This window comes from Juglans regia, chromosome 8, assembly GCF_001411555.2.
Source record: "Juglans regia cultivar Chandler chromosome 8, Walnut 2.0, whole genome shotgun sequence".
In the NCBI taxonomy this organism is placed as follows: Eukaryota; Viridiplantae; Streptophyta; class Magnoliopsida; order Fagales; family Juglandaceae; genus Juglans; species Juglans regia.
In genome coordinates this window covers 29,481,315-29,499,565 of record NC_049908.1, presented here as the reverse complement: position 1 = coordinate 29,499,565, position 18,251 = coordinate 29,481,315, and the positions used below count along the sequence as shown (strand labels likewise).

The window sequence follows — 18,251 nt, the reverse complement described above, 5'->3', positions numbered from 1 at the left end:
AGGAGCCATTGAATCTCACAAGCTGTTGAAGCAAGGGCCCTATATAAGATCTGCTTATTGTAGCTTGCTTTTTACTCTTCCATGAAATTAATGAATCACCCAAGAAAATGGCAAAGCTTGTTACACTCCTTTGAGTGTCAATACACCCTGCCCAATCACTGTCTGAGAAAGCCTTGAGCTGCAATTCTGATGAAGCTGGAAAGAATAATCCTTGTCCAAGGGTTGCCTTTAGATACTTGAGAACTCGAATGGTTGCTTGGTAATGACTAACAGCTGGTTTGACTAAAAATTAACTAAGAACTTGGACTAAATAGGCAAGGTCAGGTCGAGTTATTGTTAAGTATAACAATCACCCAACTAATCTTCTGTAGGCTGAAAGATCTTCATACAAATCTAAATCTGAAGCAGAGAGCTTTAAATTCGATTCCATTGGAAAAGCTGCAGGTCTGGCACCAAGAATTCCAGTTTGTTCAAGTATGTCTAGAACATACTTCCTTTGACAAATTGATATGCCAGTTTTAGATCTTGCTATCTCCAATCCGAGAAAATATTTGAGTTCCCCCAAATCTTTAATTGTAAACTTATCATGTAGAAAAGTTTTAAGCAATTATATTTCAATCAAGCTGTCACTGGCCAACAGAATATCATCTACATAGACTAGTAAAGCTATGAAGGATGATTCAGATTTCTTGATAAACAAAGAACAATCTGAGATATCTTGAGTAAAACCATAATCAAGCAATGCTATGGATAGTTTAGCAAACCATTGTCTGGATGTTTGTTTCAAGCCATATAAACTCTTAAGAAGTTTACAAACTTTATTATCTCCTTTGACAACCAAACCAGGGGCAACTCCATATAAACTTCTTCATGCAATTCACCATGTAAAAATGCATTATTAACATCTAATTGGTGAATATGCCAATTTTTAATAACAACTATAACAAGCAAATGGAAGTAATCATTGCTACTGGAGAAAAAGTGTCAAAAAAAATCCAATCCTTCTTGTTGAGTGTAGCCTTTAGCTACCAATCTAGCTTTGTGTCTTTCTATAGTTCCATCTGCCTTATACTTGATTCGAAATACCCACTTACAACCTAGTGGGTATTTCTACCAGAGGGATTTTTTTACTATTAAATGCGCGCATCGATTTTGTAATCGATGTATCTTTAAGTGCTGTCCATTTTTCTAGTTATTTTAACAAAAATCTGGTATCTTGCAAACCCTTCTGATTCCCAGTTGCTTGCTTTGTGGGGGTGTTGATAAGTTATAGTGATGCCTGCATTTTTCAATGAGTTGTAATTTTCTCATGACCAAACAAAGAGATCTCATCGTCAATGATATTTGGATAAGGGTTACGATGCTCTCGTACTTTGTTGTGTGCAAGTGAGATGTTTGGTTCACTGGTTATTCTAATAAGATCTAGCATGAAAAAAATGCTATGACCCTTGAATGTTAGATTGAGATACACTGGGGGTTGCTTGGTAAATCCCTTACGTGCATCGTATGAGAACATTACAACTAAGGCAAATGAAAATTTGATGAACTTTATGTAATACTGATAAGAAAGAGGTTTGTCATTTATTTAGAAGAGTACTCAGGAAGTCCTTCACAAGCCTAATTGCAGGAGATAATGCTCTACACACTAGATTAACGGTTTTGGGAGCAGCAGTTCATCCTTGCAGACCAATAATACCTGCACAAAATTCCGAGGTAATATTAAACATCATGCGAGCAGAAGGTAAAAGACAAGACAAAAGAATAAAGAAAAAATCACAATGCAGATTTTTTCATAGATCAAATAGACAATATATGCTATTTCCAAAGAGCGAGAGAGAGAGAGAGAGCGCGTTGGTAACACCTACACATGCTAAAAATTGGACACAAAGCCAAATTAAAAATGGGCTATAAATTATGTTCGAATTATGCATCGATTATGCTTCAGGGTGATCTGGATAATTTACATACCACAAGCTACTCAGCCACCAACATTTCCGGTGCTTTTGCTAAGCTCATGTCCCCCTACATATCAAATAATTATATTAAGTTCGAAGTGGCAATAATTTTTTTTTATTAAGTAAAAGTAAACTTTATTAATAGGAAAAGGCTTAGCTCAAGTACACAGGAAGTATACACACGATAAGCCTAAGTACCAATAAACAACAATGAGAGATGCAAGCAAATCATGAAAACTGCCCTCATTACAACTAAATACTCTGACGCCCAAGAGAATAATGTATTATAAAAAAAATCTCTTCAGCTCATCCAAGGAATGGCTCCTGGTCTTCAAAGCACCTCTTATTTCTCTCCATTCACAAACACCACATAATACAAAGAGGAATAATCATCTTCCACACAGCAGCGATGTCAATATTTCCCCTAATACCTGTCCAGCACTTTAAAATTTCCACACTCTGCCAGGCATAACCCATACCACACCAATCATTAGTAATCTCATTCCACAAGAACCTAGCCACATCACAAGTAACAATAGAAAATCCACGGATTCCCCATTTTTCTTACACAAGAAAGGAACGCACCGAGAACCTAGAATTTCCATCAAGAGTCCAAATCACCCTATCCTCCATCACATTACCAAACAAAAGAACATAGCATACAAGTTGTCAAAAAAATCAGCAAACATTCCAAGTTCCCAGTCATGAGCTGCTCTAACAAAACTGACATTCCAATGGAAAGAACCATTAGAACTGTAACACCCCAATGGAAGGCCCAAACCACATAACCTATACTCCAAAATGAATAGTCAATGATACAATTGGAGCCCCATTGAAACAAGAACTTCTCATTCTCAAGTAATGTGGGATCCCATACACCACCAACCCTTATCCTTATCATATGGGATATCACAATAACACACCAACAAGCCAGCCACCAAAGCTTCTTTTGTCACTAGACATCTGGTAAAGAGTAGGAAAAACACACCAACCCTCCTAAGACTCCCTGTATTTTGAATCTATAACGACTCTCCACAAACTCTCCCCTTCCTGGTGATATCTCCACAACCATTTCTCCAAAAGTGTTTTATTGAAGATCCTCAAATTATGCACCCCCGAACCACCACAAGATACCGGAAAACAAACTTTATCCCAGCCAACAAGGTGAAACTTAAGCTTACTTCCCAATACCTCCGAAAAGAAAATTACGAAACATCATCTCAATTTGAGAGGCCACACTAGCAGGTAACAGAAATAAGGAAAGAAAGTATGAAGGGAGGTTAGATAACATACTTTTGATAAGAGTTAATCTACCGCCCTTAGACAAATAAATCATTTTCCAACCTGCCAACCTTCTATCATTTTTTTCTAACACACCCTCCCAAATAGATTTTGCCTTGAAAGCAGCCCCCAACAGAAGACCAAGATATTTCAAGGGCAGCGAAGAGACCTTACAACCCAGAATGTTCGCCAAATCCTGAACATTATTCACTATATCCACGGGAACCATTTCAGACTTCAAAAGATTCACCTTCAAGCCAAAGACAGCTTCAAAACAAATCTGAAGAGCCCTCAAATATAGAATATGACCATTGTCCAGCTCACACAAAAGTAAAGTATCATCAACGAAGACAAGATGAGAAATATTAACATCTCCCACAGAGAAACCAGAAAGAAAACCTCCATCAACAACAACTGCTTCCAACATACGACTAAGTGCATCCATAATAATGACAAACGGAAAAGGGGAAAGAGGGTCCCCTTGCCTTAATCCCCTAGAGCTGTTAAAGAAACCCTCCAGCGCACCATTCACCAAAACCAAAAAAAAGGGGCTGTAGTAATGCAATGCCTAATCCATGAAATTCATCTTTCTCCAAAACCACACCACCCAAGTAACATAAGAAATCCTAGTTAACATGACCATATGGATTCTCTGTCAAATTGGTCTGAATACCCTTTCCATAGGGATTTCTTTCATTATATAGAAGGGATTTTACACAATAAATTCCAGATTTCCAGCGCCTAATATCTATACAAGGTAAGTATTTACACAGTTATGTATATATCTAGCTAGAAAGGAAAGTATCTAACTATAAAGGAAAACATTACTAAAATTACAATAATGATACTCAAATCATATCTCCGTGACACCCCCCCTCAAATTGATGCTGGGAAATCTAGAAGCATCAATTTGTCAAGCAAGAGTTGATGTCCAGATATTCATTAGCATTAAGAAGCAAATCCAAATGCATTGGCAAATGCATAAAAAAATGGAATAAGTACATAAAAAACAGTGATTATCACAGGAAAATGGGAGACAGTAAAATATACAGCCCTAATCTACAAGTACCTCTACAAGAAGAAACCAATCTAAGGGCATGTTTGGACACTTGGAGTATATCAGAATTTTGTGAATAGTAGTGAAATGGTTTAAGTGAAGATGTTTTATTTGGTTTTGAGAAATGAGAGAGAAGAAGCTGAATAAAAATATTATAAAATTAGAAAATTGTTTGAATATTATTTTTTAATATTATTTTTGTTTTAATACAAAAAAAATGTTTGAAGACGGAGCGTTTCTTGGATGAGCTGAAGAGATTCTTTTATAATGCTTTATTTTCTTGGGCATCGGGCATTAGTTGTAATGTGTAACACCCCGTTCCCGAAAAGACATTTTAGAATTTTTGAGGAGCCAGTGTGCTACTACTAAACTTAAATATAAAAAGTTTTTCCTTTTTAACAACGCGCCAGATACGAAAGAATTTCATAAAATAACAAACTTCAATAAATACTGAAAATTTAAAATAAAATCTGCGGAAGCATTTATTAAAAGTACAGAAGTCTTATGTGCTTATCAAAATAATTTATTTAAACCATAGAAATAATCATAGCAAAATCTGTCTAGGTCTCAGCCTTGTCTCCCGGAGTCAAGTCCTGTCCTGCAGTCTCAACTTCATAAATGTCATCACCTGGGGGGGTTTAAAACATGAAAAATAAACTAAAATGAGTCGAATACTCAATAAGCAACACATCATACAGTAAACATAATAAACATAAAGTGTCTTGAAAAGCGTGCATATTCATAAATACATGCATAAAAATCATGAGCATGAATATTAACTTATCTTTCACTTATCATAGGCCGTTACCCACTGTTGACCCCCGTGAGTTAGGGTTAGCGAATCTAAAAAGATTCCGATTCCGCCCGTGGCCGCGGGTTGTGGAATCCATACATAAGGAAGACAATACTGGGTGCACTACCAGCATGTACGACCTGCAATGCAATATGCCCATAACATAGGTACCATTTTCATATCATAACATAGGCCGTTACATATTTTATCAAATCATACTTGCATACTTGTCATTTCATAGATTTCAAAAGAAATCACATACATACTTGTCATATCGCATCATAGATTTCAAACAAAATCGCATTCTTTCATAAACGTCGTGATACATGTTTCATCGTATAAAATCATGATTTTTCATAAATATTTTATGAAATAACTCTCTCATAAAATCATGCATTTCCTAATTAATTTTATGAATAATCTTTCACATAAAATCATGCATTTTATAAATAATTTCATCATGTTTTGGGTACGTAAAAAGGGGCTTCCAATAAAGGGCATACATGCATAATATCTTTTATAAAAAGACAAACAGCTCACTGTACATAAGCGTAAGGATATGATCATGCTACTTACCTTGCAACGCTAAACCACTATTTTCGGTACGAAATCGGTCGCCTATAAAAATAAACACGTAATTTACATAAATTTCTAATTAAACAAGAGATTTTATTGGAAATCTAAACTATAAAAAATATCCTATATTTTCTAAACCTAAAATCCTAATTAATCTAAACTGATAATCTTTATAACAAAAGATTTAAAACCCGGCCCGTAAATAAGAGTCCACGTAAAACTAAAATTAAAGCTCAATATAAACTATTAGTTCAATACGTATGCTGCTTGAGGTATAACTAAGGGACAAAAATGTAATTTAAAAAATAAAAGAAACTACCCTTCAGTAATTGAAACCGACAGAAACTTAAGACTTCAACTTGAAGACAGGTATCTTGAGGGGAAAACTAAGCCGTGCGACATCCTTACCAAGAGAGGAAACACGCGACGAAGCGGAGGCTGAGGAGAGGGTGGCGAGTGAGGCGGCAAAGCTGTGAGGGAGAGAGAGAGAGACGAAAAGTGAGAGAGAGTTTACGGGATGAGAGAAAAAGAGTTCTGCCAAACCGAAAAACAACCGAGAGAAAGAGGTGAACGACGACGGTCGTGGCTTACCGGGACGGAGTGGGTGCCACTGGGTTGCAGGTCGGCGGTTTCTGTGCCGTCGGAGAGGGGGTTCGGCGCCTCTAGAGGTGGCTACCGTGGAGAAGGCGACTGCATGCTCTGTCGGACGTGCAAAAAAGTGGTGCGGGGTCTGCTACGGCGTGCTTTGGCGGCTGAGGGTGGTCCGAAGTATTCTATGGTGGTCAGTGGTGGCGTCGGCGAGTTCTGTGGCTGAGGGTGGCTGGCTGTGGCTCACGGTCGGAGAGCTCAGTGCTCTGTTTTTGGGTGTGGAAAACAGAGGCGTCGTTGCCGTGCGTGCAGTGGCGCAAGTGAAGGCTTGGCTGTGGCAAGGTGGTGCTGCGGTTTCCCGGTGGCGTGCAGTGGTTGTGTGTGGAGGAAAGTGAACCAACGCGGCAGTGGGATTTACGGTGGAGGGAGAGGTGGTCTGCTGGACGAGCTTGAGGGAGATGGTGGAGCTTGCCTTCTCGGACGTGTGCTACGGTTTGAGGGGAGGAGGTTTGTGGCAAGTGCTCTGTGTGCGTGAGTGTATAAATAAATGCAGTGTCGTGCAAGCGGAGGAAAAGGAAGGAATCGTGCATGTGTACGTTTGATGCGTGAGAGGAGGATTCACGATGGGGCATTGCGGCTTGCATCCGTATGAATATATGTTTGAGAACCTAGAAGAAAACCCTAGAAAAAAAAAAAGAGACGTGCATGTGCATGTGATGTGAGTGGATAGATTACGCGTTTGAAATTCAAAGAAGAGAAAAATAAAAAAAAAATCCGGTAGAAGGAGTTTGACTAAGAAGAGGAAAATAATAATAATAATAATAATAATAAAGCCTTAATAAAATTATTCAAATTTTATCCCTAAAAAAAAAAATATATAGGGTCGGGTCGTTACATAATGAGACATTTTTCATGATTTGATTGTATCCCTCACTAGTGCTTAGTGGAACTTAGGCATTTTCTGTATACTTGGGCTTCCTATCAACAAAAGTTCTACTTTTACTTTAAAAAAAAAAAAAAAAATTGTTTTGAAGTTTGTAAAAGTTGTATTGATTTTTGTATTTTGTTTTGAAATTTGTAAAAATTGTATTGATTTTTATGTTTGAATAATGATTAGGTAATGATTAAATGAAAAAACTGAAAATTTGAAATTGAAAAGTTTTTGTTTTGAGTGATGCTTGGGAATCAAATTATGAAAATTTTTGAGAATTATGAGAAGTTTTGGCAATTTTGAGAATTCAGAGTGTGTTCAAACATGCCCTAATGCAGCTTTTTCTAGAATAACTTCAACAGCACTTGGGGAAATGGGAAAAATTCAATAACAGAAGTCCATATTAGAAACCAATTCAAAGGCTTCAGACTTGAGAGTAACATCATTATTTTAACCTCTGACAAACTTGAAAGGGGGTATCAAAATCTCAATTTTCTAATATTTACCCTAAATATCTAGAGCTTTAGCTTAAAGTGGTGACCTTTACCCCCACAAAAACAAAAACAAAATAAAAGCCCTTACTCTTCTTGTTTACCAAGTAAATCAATTTATCAACACAGATGCTCCAATTGTGACTCAGACTGGTTTACATATAGCTGGCTTTAATCATGAATATACAGAAAATAAAAACTAAAACAGAACGATTTCAAGCAGTGTGTTTCAAGAGTTTACCCTTGCCAAGATCATCCTGATCTTCATGGACAACAACAGCTCTTCCAATAATGGAATTTGGTCCAGAAAGTGGAATCTGCAAAATTGTAAAATACATCAGTGAAAAGTAACTAAAGATATGTGCAAAAGTAAAACTTAAACAGAAAATGAAACACACCTGCTTGTCAATTATTGTGAACTTGGCTGTCCCTGTATGACAACAGACATACCATCCATTAGTGCACCACTGTGTGTCAGAACAAAATACATACCCATCTTAAGCCTTCTTATCAGGTAACTAACAGCCGAAACAATTTGCTCTGCATATTATTTTTTAGTAACTTTTTTGGTAGAAGACTGTAGGCACCATTAGATGCAAACTGCTGGGAAATCAAAGCAGCTTGCCTGGAAGGTGACCCGTATTAACAATTGATGTTTGAGAAGGGTCTCTTAAAAAGGCTAAATCCTATGCCATTTTCCTCTTCTCTCCCTTCTCTTTACCCATCCAAAAAAGTTAAAAATAGCAATAATTAAAAGAAAAAAGACTAAAACAAAAGAACATGAGAAGTTCGGTAAGCAGATTGTTGACGGAGATCAAAGAAAGAGATCTCACAAGGACTGGCCAGTTAACTTCTATGAGCCACTTGATTTGGCTACAGCTGCTTTGGCAAGTCAAGATCAAGGGTACTCATAGAAGTGTTCACCTTTCCCTTGGTACATGTAGCCAGTAGCCTCCCCCCAACAAATATAAAAATCACAGATAAATGAAAAATACTTGGTTGCAATGGAGTTAAGGTTGAGTAAAATAAACAGGAGGGCAACTACAGTAGATGACTCACGGATGATAAATGGGAGATAGAACTAGGAACTTAAACACTAGCTGCCGCTGGCTTTTCATATAAAGTGGGGCGGGCAAGAAAGATCTCAGCAGCTCATCCTGAAAGTTGGATTACTCCCCTGCATATTATAGAACATGATAGAGTCCAACGATTGGGAAGCTGTCAACGAATGACCAAGGGGATAGAGGTAAACACAGCACATACCATCATCACCAACAGTGACATTTCCAAGATCACCAGCATGCCAATTCTCATCCTCAGGAGCACCATGCTCTTTGCCAGCAGGATTGAAATGTGGTCCTGTAAGCAGGTAGATTAAAAATAAAATTAAAGACAAAAGGGATTAGTGTGGAGCAAAGTGGGGTTTGCTCTTGGACTGGATGCTTTAGATACGAAGAAACAAACATCATCTCTTTGGACTATACCAGTTGACATGCAACCATTTGTTGTGTCCCCAAGTGCATGAACATGGAGACCAGGCTTAAGGCCAGAAATATTTCCACTTACTGTTGTAGAGCCTGAAAATTTGCAACAAAAATGTCTTTCAAAATGTGAAAAATAGACATCTACACTTGCTGGGTGATCAGACAGGATTTCCAACTTACCATCAGCTTCTTGGGTGAAGTAGATAGTCCCACTGACACCCTCATTGCTGCCAAGAACAGCCACAGCCTTCACCATCGTTTAATGTGTTCTAAATGAAACAGCTTATTGGATCTATATTACATAAGACGACCTCAAAATGGAAAAAGGAGGACAGACAAAGGTGGAAAGCAATACAAGCAACAAAAAAGTCTACTAGAACATAATTAAAAATGTTGGGTCAATCAAAGTATGCTCTCAGCTATGGTAATTGGATTCATAAATCCCTCCCTTCCAATGATGTTCAGATGGCAAAAAGGAGGTGCTTTTTCAAAAGTAATGCAAGATAATCCAACTCTTGACTGCTAATTTTTTTTTGCCGGAAAACCTTTTCTTTGAAAAGAAAGTCGAAATTTGCATCGTTTTGAAGCTAGCAAACAGGTTTACCACACACACACACACACACACACATACACATACATAAATACACACACACACACATCACTTGCTTTCACTGAATTTAAACCCCTAAAAACTCTAAAGGAAAATATATATTCAAATAATAGCTAGAAAACTCGATTCCCAGGCAGAAATTTAAATTTAGATTATATATATCCAAAAGGCCCAATCGAGTAGAATATTCATTTTTTTTCCTACTCAGAAACAGCGGTAAATGCAAGATATTACGAGTCCACACTCCAAAGTCCAAACTACCGGATAACAGAACTTGCATGGGGAGAGAGTATGAAGCTGATGCGGCTAAAACTGAAGTCGGAAAAAGACTAACCAATGTACCCATTATCATTTCTCTCTTAATTTCCCCAACCTTCTCAACACCCAACCAAAGAGTACAACAAATACTATACAAAATCAGATGGGAAACAAAGATCATCATTATGTAACACCTAGCGCAAGACCCAATGCAAACTGTGAAGAATAACACTTAGCAAACTTAAGTACATACTCCTTATGTGTAAATATTTAACTTCCTCAACAGTCAAACTGCCCCCCAAAAATGGAGTACTACCAAGAAAAGGAGTAACATTTATTACGAATCAGATGAAAAGAAACAAAACCCAGAACATCAAAGAACAATATCAACCCACGAGATAAAAATCAGGAGTGAGAAAATAATACAGGGAAAGAGAGAACTTCCAAACTCACCCCAGAACACCCCTTGAGAGCTCAGCAGAGAGGACGGGGAGAGAGCTGGAGGAGAACAATCAAACCCAGGTAGAGAGAGAGACAGAAGGGGAGGGGGAGGGGGAGAGTGACGAAGCGAAGTAAGAGGACTCGAGTTAGATTAGTTAAAAGTTAAATGTAATATTAAAACATAAAATATGTTCACATTAAATTAATTAAATTTAAAATATTTAAAATTTGGTTACAGTAATTTTTAAAAATTTTTTAAATTTAAAGGTTACTGTATATACATTAAATATATATTTTATTAATTATTTATCTTTCATTTTCTTTCTATCACATATTTTATCATAATTAATATATTAATTTAACTTAATGATATATTAATTTAATAAAAATATAATTATCAATTAACATATAATAAGTAGAATAATAAAATATGATAAAATTAAATAAATTAAGAATTAAAAAATTAAATATTTTTAAAATTATTAGTTATTCATTATAATAAATAAATATATAATCTAATGTGAAGATTTGATGTGAATAATTAAAATTAAATTTATCTTATATTATTTTATTATTATATAATAAAAAAATAATTATTTTAATATAGAAATTTATGTAAATAGAATAGTCAAAAGTTAAATTTTTTTTATATTCATTAAAATTATCCTTTAATTTTGCCTAATTGAAAGAGAGTACAGTCCGAAAGATTCAACCCTTCTTCAAATATCTATTCTATTCGTTTGTCACATCGAATTAAAGAGGAAAGGACCATTACGTTAAAGATTAGAAATATTTTTAAAATAATTAATATATATTATATTTATTAATAATATTTTTAAATTGATTTTAAAAATTATGAATTATTTTAAAAAGAGAAGTTATAAAAAGTTTACGACGGTTATACTATTTTGTATTTATTTGCATACCATAAGCCTTTAAATGGAATGGTTTAATGGTACTGAGGCTTCCCATTTAATAGGATTAGCTTCGAATCACACATCTTCTAAAAGAAGTTTTGTTGATTTATGAAGAGGCCTCTCCAAGATGCATGTGGCCAGCACCAAGGCATGCATGTGTGAGGCTGTTCCATGAAGTGGTGCAACGCAAATAAGGTGGGGCGTGCAAGGCAATGCAATGCTTGGGAAAATGGAAAAAAAAAATTACCAAAGCGCACACCCCATAGTTCAAACTAGTGTCGACCAGGTGGAGAAAAAAACAAGGCAAGCATTGGACTAAGTCCAACTATTGTGTGATATGGCAACAGGCACAATACATGTACCTATTCAGCAAAACAACAAGTCATAACTTTTCGATCACAACTTTTGGTCATCTATAAATAGATTCATTAGCCTACCATTTGAGTATCCCAGAATTTAATTTCGAATTCTCTCTCCCTCTCTCAAATTTTTCACTTCTTCAAAATTTGTTAGAATCAGTATATTCTCGAGAGAACAAATTTCTAATTTCTTGGTTGAATAGCAAAATTTGAGGATATTCGGGGTCTAATTTCGTGTGTGCATAACACAGTTAAACAAACAGATTTGTTCTGGGCTTCATTGTATCTTAGAGGCAAATTCGCTTGTAACCCGTGTGCATACCGTTATTGGTGGGGGCAAATATTGTCTTAAGGAAAGCGACATTGTAACGCACCTTAAAGCAAATTCTTCTCTCACTATTTATTGTTTTGCAACCCCTCTTACACTAACACTTGGAACGTTGAATTCAACATATCATAGTCAGTCAAGGTTCTTTTACAAGTTCTATCATTATTTCGTGTCATTAAACTATGTCCAGTGTTCAATCAATTCAAAAACTCTTGAACATTGCTTTCAAGTTTTCAACAACTACAAAAAAGATGCAAATGAATAATGATTTTATAAATAAACAATTAATTTTGTTGTATTTAAAAACTCTTCTCCTGGCTTCATTAATACCTATTTTTGTTTTTCTCTGTTTTGATTTTAATGCGAAATTGCTCAAAGGGGAATAAAAAAAAATCTTCAGGCAATCTGCATTTCGTTGAATCCTAAGAAAGAAACAAATGTTGTGTTTGAGAAGAAAACACCTCTTACTTCGTAAAAGATGCTTCAATTTCGTAGGTTCTTGTAAGGAAGGAAGGAAGGAAATATTGCATCGTATACACATATAAGGAAACAACTTGTTCTCCCTTAATCTCCCTTAATAAATAGAGCAGAACAAAGATAGACAATCCTCCACAATCACAATCCTCAACACACACATTTTCTCTAAGTAAATAATTTATCTAGAGTTTTAAATAGAGAAGAGAAAACAAAAAATAAAAAAGGAATCTCATTTAGGCTTGAGAGAGAGACAAAGATGGGGAACTGCTTTTTGGATGTGGAAAGAGGAAAGCAAGTCATGGGTGGGGTCCAACAGAGCCCCACAGCTACCAACAACAACAATGCCGACCACAACGACGCCGTTGAGTTCTTCTACAGGTCTTGGGGGCTCCATCAACTCTTCACCCTGAGTCGAGGTAGTGACAGCCATTCTAATGCCTTTATATCCCTTATATATTAAAAGTGTCTATAGGCATATGAATAGGAATGAATAATATTTTTGTTTGATAGTTTCTATTCCACTTATGCCCCTGTATAATTAATTGTTATTACAGTTAGTTTGGTGAATCTGTGGCGGGTGGGGAAAGGGTACCATCAACAAAACTGAGTTTGTTTTTGGCGTTGAATGCACGGGTCATAGCTTTTTGCCATTTGGGATAGTTATCTCCAGTGAGTATTCCAGAGACTAGAATGAGGCAAGAGGAATCAATCATATGGGTGAAGGAAATAAGGGGAGGGAGGGGGGTTGGAGGATTAGGAACGTTGTTTGGCTGATACCATGTTAGGAATTGAACACTTTATTTCTCAAAAGTATGAATTACAATGTAAGAACGTCTACAATATATAGATACATACCTAGCCTTTTTATGGTAACTATTAAAAAGGAAATAATTACAATTGAATAAAAAAATTTCTAAATAATTACAATTAAAAGACAAATTTCCTAATATCAAGAGATTGCTAATTTGGTGGGATTTGATTCTGTCAATAAATACATTTATGTTTAAAATTATCAAAGAAGTCGATTTCGTTGCATGGTAGAGGATCGGTTTGTGTGTATTTCAAAGGTTCTGAAATGTTACATCCTTAACGCTCTTCAAGCTATGAGTTTCGCTTGATAAATGAAGCATGCAGGGCATGCAGCGCAATGTTGCCTTTGATATTCTGTCATTGGTCTATTACTAGTTTCTCAGAATCAAGAATGGATAGCATGGTCGGGTTGCCATCTGTTTTGGCGCTTAGATAAACGATGATGTTTTAATTGACTAAATTGATACCCCACATAGTAACCAACTTCTTAAATTTAAGACTGCAGTAAACGTTTTAGTCAAGCTAGAAAATTTAACGGCATATTAGTAAATTGGAGACTAATGAGGTTGTATGAAGCAACATGTTGCGTTTTAGTATTGTGCAAGAGTTGAATATTTCTCACTTTTAAGTGCCAAAGGTTGAAGTGCCACCTATATTCTTGAAAAGGGTTACCTGCCATTTATTTCATCTCCAACAGATAGGAATTGTGCAGTTCTGTTGCCCCTTATTGGAAAGAAATGGGTGGAATAATGACAAGCTCCAGAGCAGTATATTGCCTGACAAAAATTTTACATGGGATGGGATCGGTTATCAGTATTATAGGAGATTTTGGCATATGGAATTGTTATTTTATCTGCATACGTGGCTCTTTTGTTTTCAATTTCTTTTTATTTATGTCTGTATTGTTAACTCATTTGTTTTGCTTTTTCAAAATGTATTCATGTATTTTAATATGTGCTGCAGTTATCCCTATCAACAATTAATTTTCAAGATCGTGACATCATTTCAAAAGTATTCCTCGAAACATAACCATATGTTTGATAGTCATGTTTACTGTCGGTTTATAATAGAGTCTGTCCTTTGTCGAATCATTTGTTTAGCTGCTCTAACATCCACCTTCATCACCTATATATTTTATGTGCTTAGTACGGACTGGAAATTATTATCCAAGCCACACTTCGCATTTGTATGAATTCAAGACTATTCTCGAAGGCTGAGATCAAGCAAACGGCATAACCTTTTTAGTTCTCGGTTGTTCTGAAGTTTTTACGGCGTAGACCCTCCTTGGATCATGTTAGAGGATTTATCAAGAATCTTTGGGGCTTGAGAGCCATGCTGGTTGTGGGCCAACTTAATAGCCCAAGGGTCGTATTGACTAGGATGTCGAATGAGGATGACTTTATCAGTGTTATGGCTCGAGGGAATGCTGAAATATAGGGTGTGTTGTACAGAGTATTTCATTGGACCCTGGAATTCAATGAAGAAGAAGAATCGCCTATGGTGGCTGTTTGGATTTCCGTGCCTAGGTTACTTCCAAATTATTTTCATGCCTCGATATTGAAGAGTAAAAGTGGGGGATTTGGGCGATTTCTTAAGCGGGACAATGCTATGGTGTGTGTAACAAGACCAGAGGCAGCGCGTATTTGTGTAGAGATGGATATCTCAAAACCTTTGAGACATTCATTTTGGCTTGGCACCCCAGGATTGGAATCGAGTCATTTTCAGAACGTTATTTATGAGACAATCCTTGCTTTTTGTACGCTTTATCGTAAACAGGGGCATATGGATCAGAGGTGTGGTAGAAGGAGTCGCAATGGGAGGGTAGGGGCGAATGCAAAGAAGACTGAGGAGGGTAAGAGAGAGGACCCAAAGTAGGTGTGGAAGTGGTGGATGTGAAAGAAAATGCTGATAATAATAAGAACTTGATGAAGAATCAGGCCGTGGACAAGCCTTCGCAAAGGGACATAATTTTGGCTGAGGTTAGAAACTGGAAGCATGAGTTAGAGTTGTTAAGAAGAAGAATAAATTCATTGACTCAAACACAGTTTTTTTCCATGCATCCTTGTGTGTTAAGAAGAAGAATAAATTCATTGATCGGATTAATATTCCAAATGGGCAAGCTTTGGAATCAGTTGATGTAGTACACGATGGAGCTGTTAATTTTTACAAAGAATTGTTGACCACGTCTAGTGTGGAGTTTGATGAGGAGGCGTTGGATTTGCTCATACTGGTGATTTCAGTACAGGAAAGCATATGCTTTAGTGTGCCACCATCGATGGGAAAGCTACGGGCAACATTGTGGTCCATACTGTAAGAAAGTAGCCCGAGTCTTGATGGCTATACGACCAGTTTTTTTAGGATTGCTTGGGAAATTGTGAAGCATGATTTGTTGGCTATAACGAGAGAGTTTTTTAAGGTAAACCGATGTCTAAGTTTTTTGGTGCAACGAATATTGTCATGATTCCAAAGGTGGATGTCCCATACGGTTTTACATAATTTCGACCGATTAGTTTGTGCTCGATGGTCTATAAAATTATGGTAAAAGTAATGGTTTTCTGTTTGGCGACAATCTTGGAAAAAATTATATCCTTGGAGCAAGCGGCTTTTATTCGTGGGCGTAGCATTTTTTATAATATTGCACTTGCTCAAGTGTTGGTACAGGGGCTAAATCTGAAGTCGAGGGGGGAAATGTAATGATCAAAATTGATATGGCAAAAGCTTATGATTGGGTAAATTGGCAATTTTCGCTGGAGGTATTGAGGAAATTGGGATTTTTGAATGAGTGGAGAAATATTATTTATAATTCGATTTCTTCCCCGATTTATTCAATTATGCTAAATGTGGGAGTTCAAAAGGATTTTTCCAGCCTTCTAGTGGTCTTCGTCAAGGAGATCCTTTGTCTTCGTATCTTTTTATTCTAACGGAGGAGATCTTATCTCGGATGCTTAAAAAAAATTTCAAGGAGGTATGAAGGCTTTTAATTCGGGTGGAGGTACTATGATTAGCCACCTTTTATATGCGGATGATCTTCTAATTTTTCCTCATGGAGGGAAGAAATCATTCGAAATCTCATAAGGGTGCTTCGATCTTATGAACGAATGTCGGGACAGCTTGTAAGTGCACATAAATCTTCGGTCTTTTTCTCTAATAATTTTTTGTATGCCAGGAAGATGAGGTGATGAGATTATCGGGTTTTGAAGAGGGAAAGTGGCCGTGTACATATTTTGGGGTGCCCTTCTTAATGGGAAGAGTCACTTTACTCATATTTGAACCATTGTTAGCCAAAATACAAAAAAAACTTGAGGACTCGAAGAGTAGGCTATTGTCTTTTGGAGGAAAAATAGTTCTTGTAAAACATGTTTTAAATAGCATGCCGATCCATTTGCTGTCAGTAATGAATTTGCCGAAAGGGATCATGAAAGGCAAATTCTAGACTCAGTTTTTATTGCCAATGAATGCCTGGATAGCTGACTAAAATATGATTCTACAGGGATCCTTTGTAAGCTGGATATGGATAAGGCATATCATGTAAATTTGGATTTTCTACTTTACTTACTAGAGGTGTGAATTTGTGAAGAGATGGTGTGGAATGAAATGTTCGTCCGAGTAGAGTTAGCTTGGGTAATGCCCACCACAATGGTTGAGTTTTTGGCTAGCTGGACACATCCAGGACTAGGAGGCATTCCACAAATCAAAGTCGTGTGAAAGATAATACTTATCTGTATTATGTGGTGTCTGTGACAGGAGTGTAACGACCAAACGTTTGAAGATAAGGAGCATTCACTAAAGTAACTTAGATCTTTATTTTTTTAACTTTATTCCTATGGGCCATAGCTGCAGACTTTAATGGCCTTGATTTTCATGACTTTCTTGTTTCTATTGCTACGACCTAGATATACTTTATCTCTTTATACTATTTTGTGTACTTGGGCTATGCTTATCATCATTAATACAATTGTTTACTTATATATATATATATATATATATAAATTATCTCAGGGGCTTTTTGCAGCAGCCTTCACAGATTCAGAGACAAAGTTGTTTAGAAATCTTGGAACATAAGTAAGCCACTCCAATACCTAAGGTCGAGTACCAACTCTGTTTTTGTTGCTTGCAATGTGGTTCCTGCATTTTCTTTTTGACCACTACAACAGAAATGAAAAATTATTGAATTTAGTGGGAAAGGGGGAGAGCGTAGAGAGAGAGGGTGGGGGAAGCAGCTATGTTAGATCACCTATTTCTTATAGCATTGGAGATACAGGAAATGGTAGCATCTTGACTCCTTTTGTGCTGCTATTCAAATAGAGCTTGTCCAAATTCATTATTTGTGATTTCTAAATATTCTTATAAATTTTAATATGGTGCTGATTTTTTGTTCTTTTTATATTTTATTTATTTGTTTTCCTTAAGAATGTAATGAATTAATCCTAAATCTTTCAGGCGTTCTCTAATTCTGGACTTAAGGTGAATTTATCAAAATATGAAATGGTTCATGTCGGTTTGGTTAATAATTTAGGAGAATTGGCTGATATTATTCTGGGTTGCAAGGTGCCATATTTGCCTATAAAGTATCTTGGTCTTCCTTTGGGGCTCCTCATAAATCCAAGGCTATGTGGGATGAGATTATTGAAAAGATTGAATGTAGATTGGCTTGTTGGAAAATGATTTATTTGTCCAAAGGCGGTAGAATCACCTTTTAATCAAGAGCACTTTATCTAACCTTCCAACATACTTTCTATCTTTATTTCTTTTGCCTGCAAGGGTGGCTAATAGAATGGAAAGATTTTTCGTGCTTTCTTGTGGGAAGGTTTAGAAGATGAGAAAAAATTCCATTTGATCAAGTGGGATAAGATTTGTACCCCTTTATCTTGTGGAGGATTGGGGGTTAGAAAACT

General features: G+C 36.4%; 2 protein-coding genes and 1 non-coding gene across 5 annotated transcripts in view; 1 reads left to right on the top strand and 2 right to left on the bottom strand.

The window, feature by feature from the left end:
- LOC109004516 (probable disease resistance protein At4g27220) overlaps window positions 1-18,251 on the top strand; it is a 963,953-nt gene that overhangs the window by 906,981 nt on the left and 38,721 nt on the right. The gene's annotated exons all lie outside the window — the stretch shown is intronic.
- On the bottom strand, window positions 1,497-9,442 carry LOC109004522 (superoxide dismutase [Cu-Zn]-like). 2 transcript variants are annotated; one of them, XM_035693315.1, is made up of 7 exons: window positions 9,337-9,442; window positions 9,157-9,249; window positions 8,936-9,031; window positions 8,071-8,102; window positions 7,914-7,989; window positions 1,969-2,022; window positions 1,497-1,696 (listed from the first exon to the last, which is right to left on the bottom strand). In XM_035693315.1, exons 1-6 carry the CDS (start codon window positions 9,410-9,412, stop codon window positions 1,979-1,981), a joined length of 417 nt encoding a protein of 138 aa, XP_035549208.1. In that variant the 5' UTR covers window positions 9,413-9,442; the 3' UTR covers window positions 1,497-1,696; window positions 1,969-1,978. The 2 variants fall into 2 exon arrangements, with proteins under 2 accessions (XP_035549208.1, XP_035549209.1); XM_035693316.1 differs by lacking the exon at window positions 1,969-2,022 and having other exon boundaries at window positions 1,502-1,696; window positions 9,337-9,441.
- On the bottom strand, window positions 8,449-8,554 carry LOC118349382. Its single transcript, XR_004802350.1, has one exon. It is a non-coding gene; the product is annotated as a small nucleolar RNA snoR109 (small nucleolar RNA).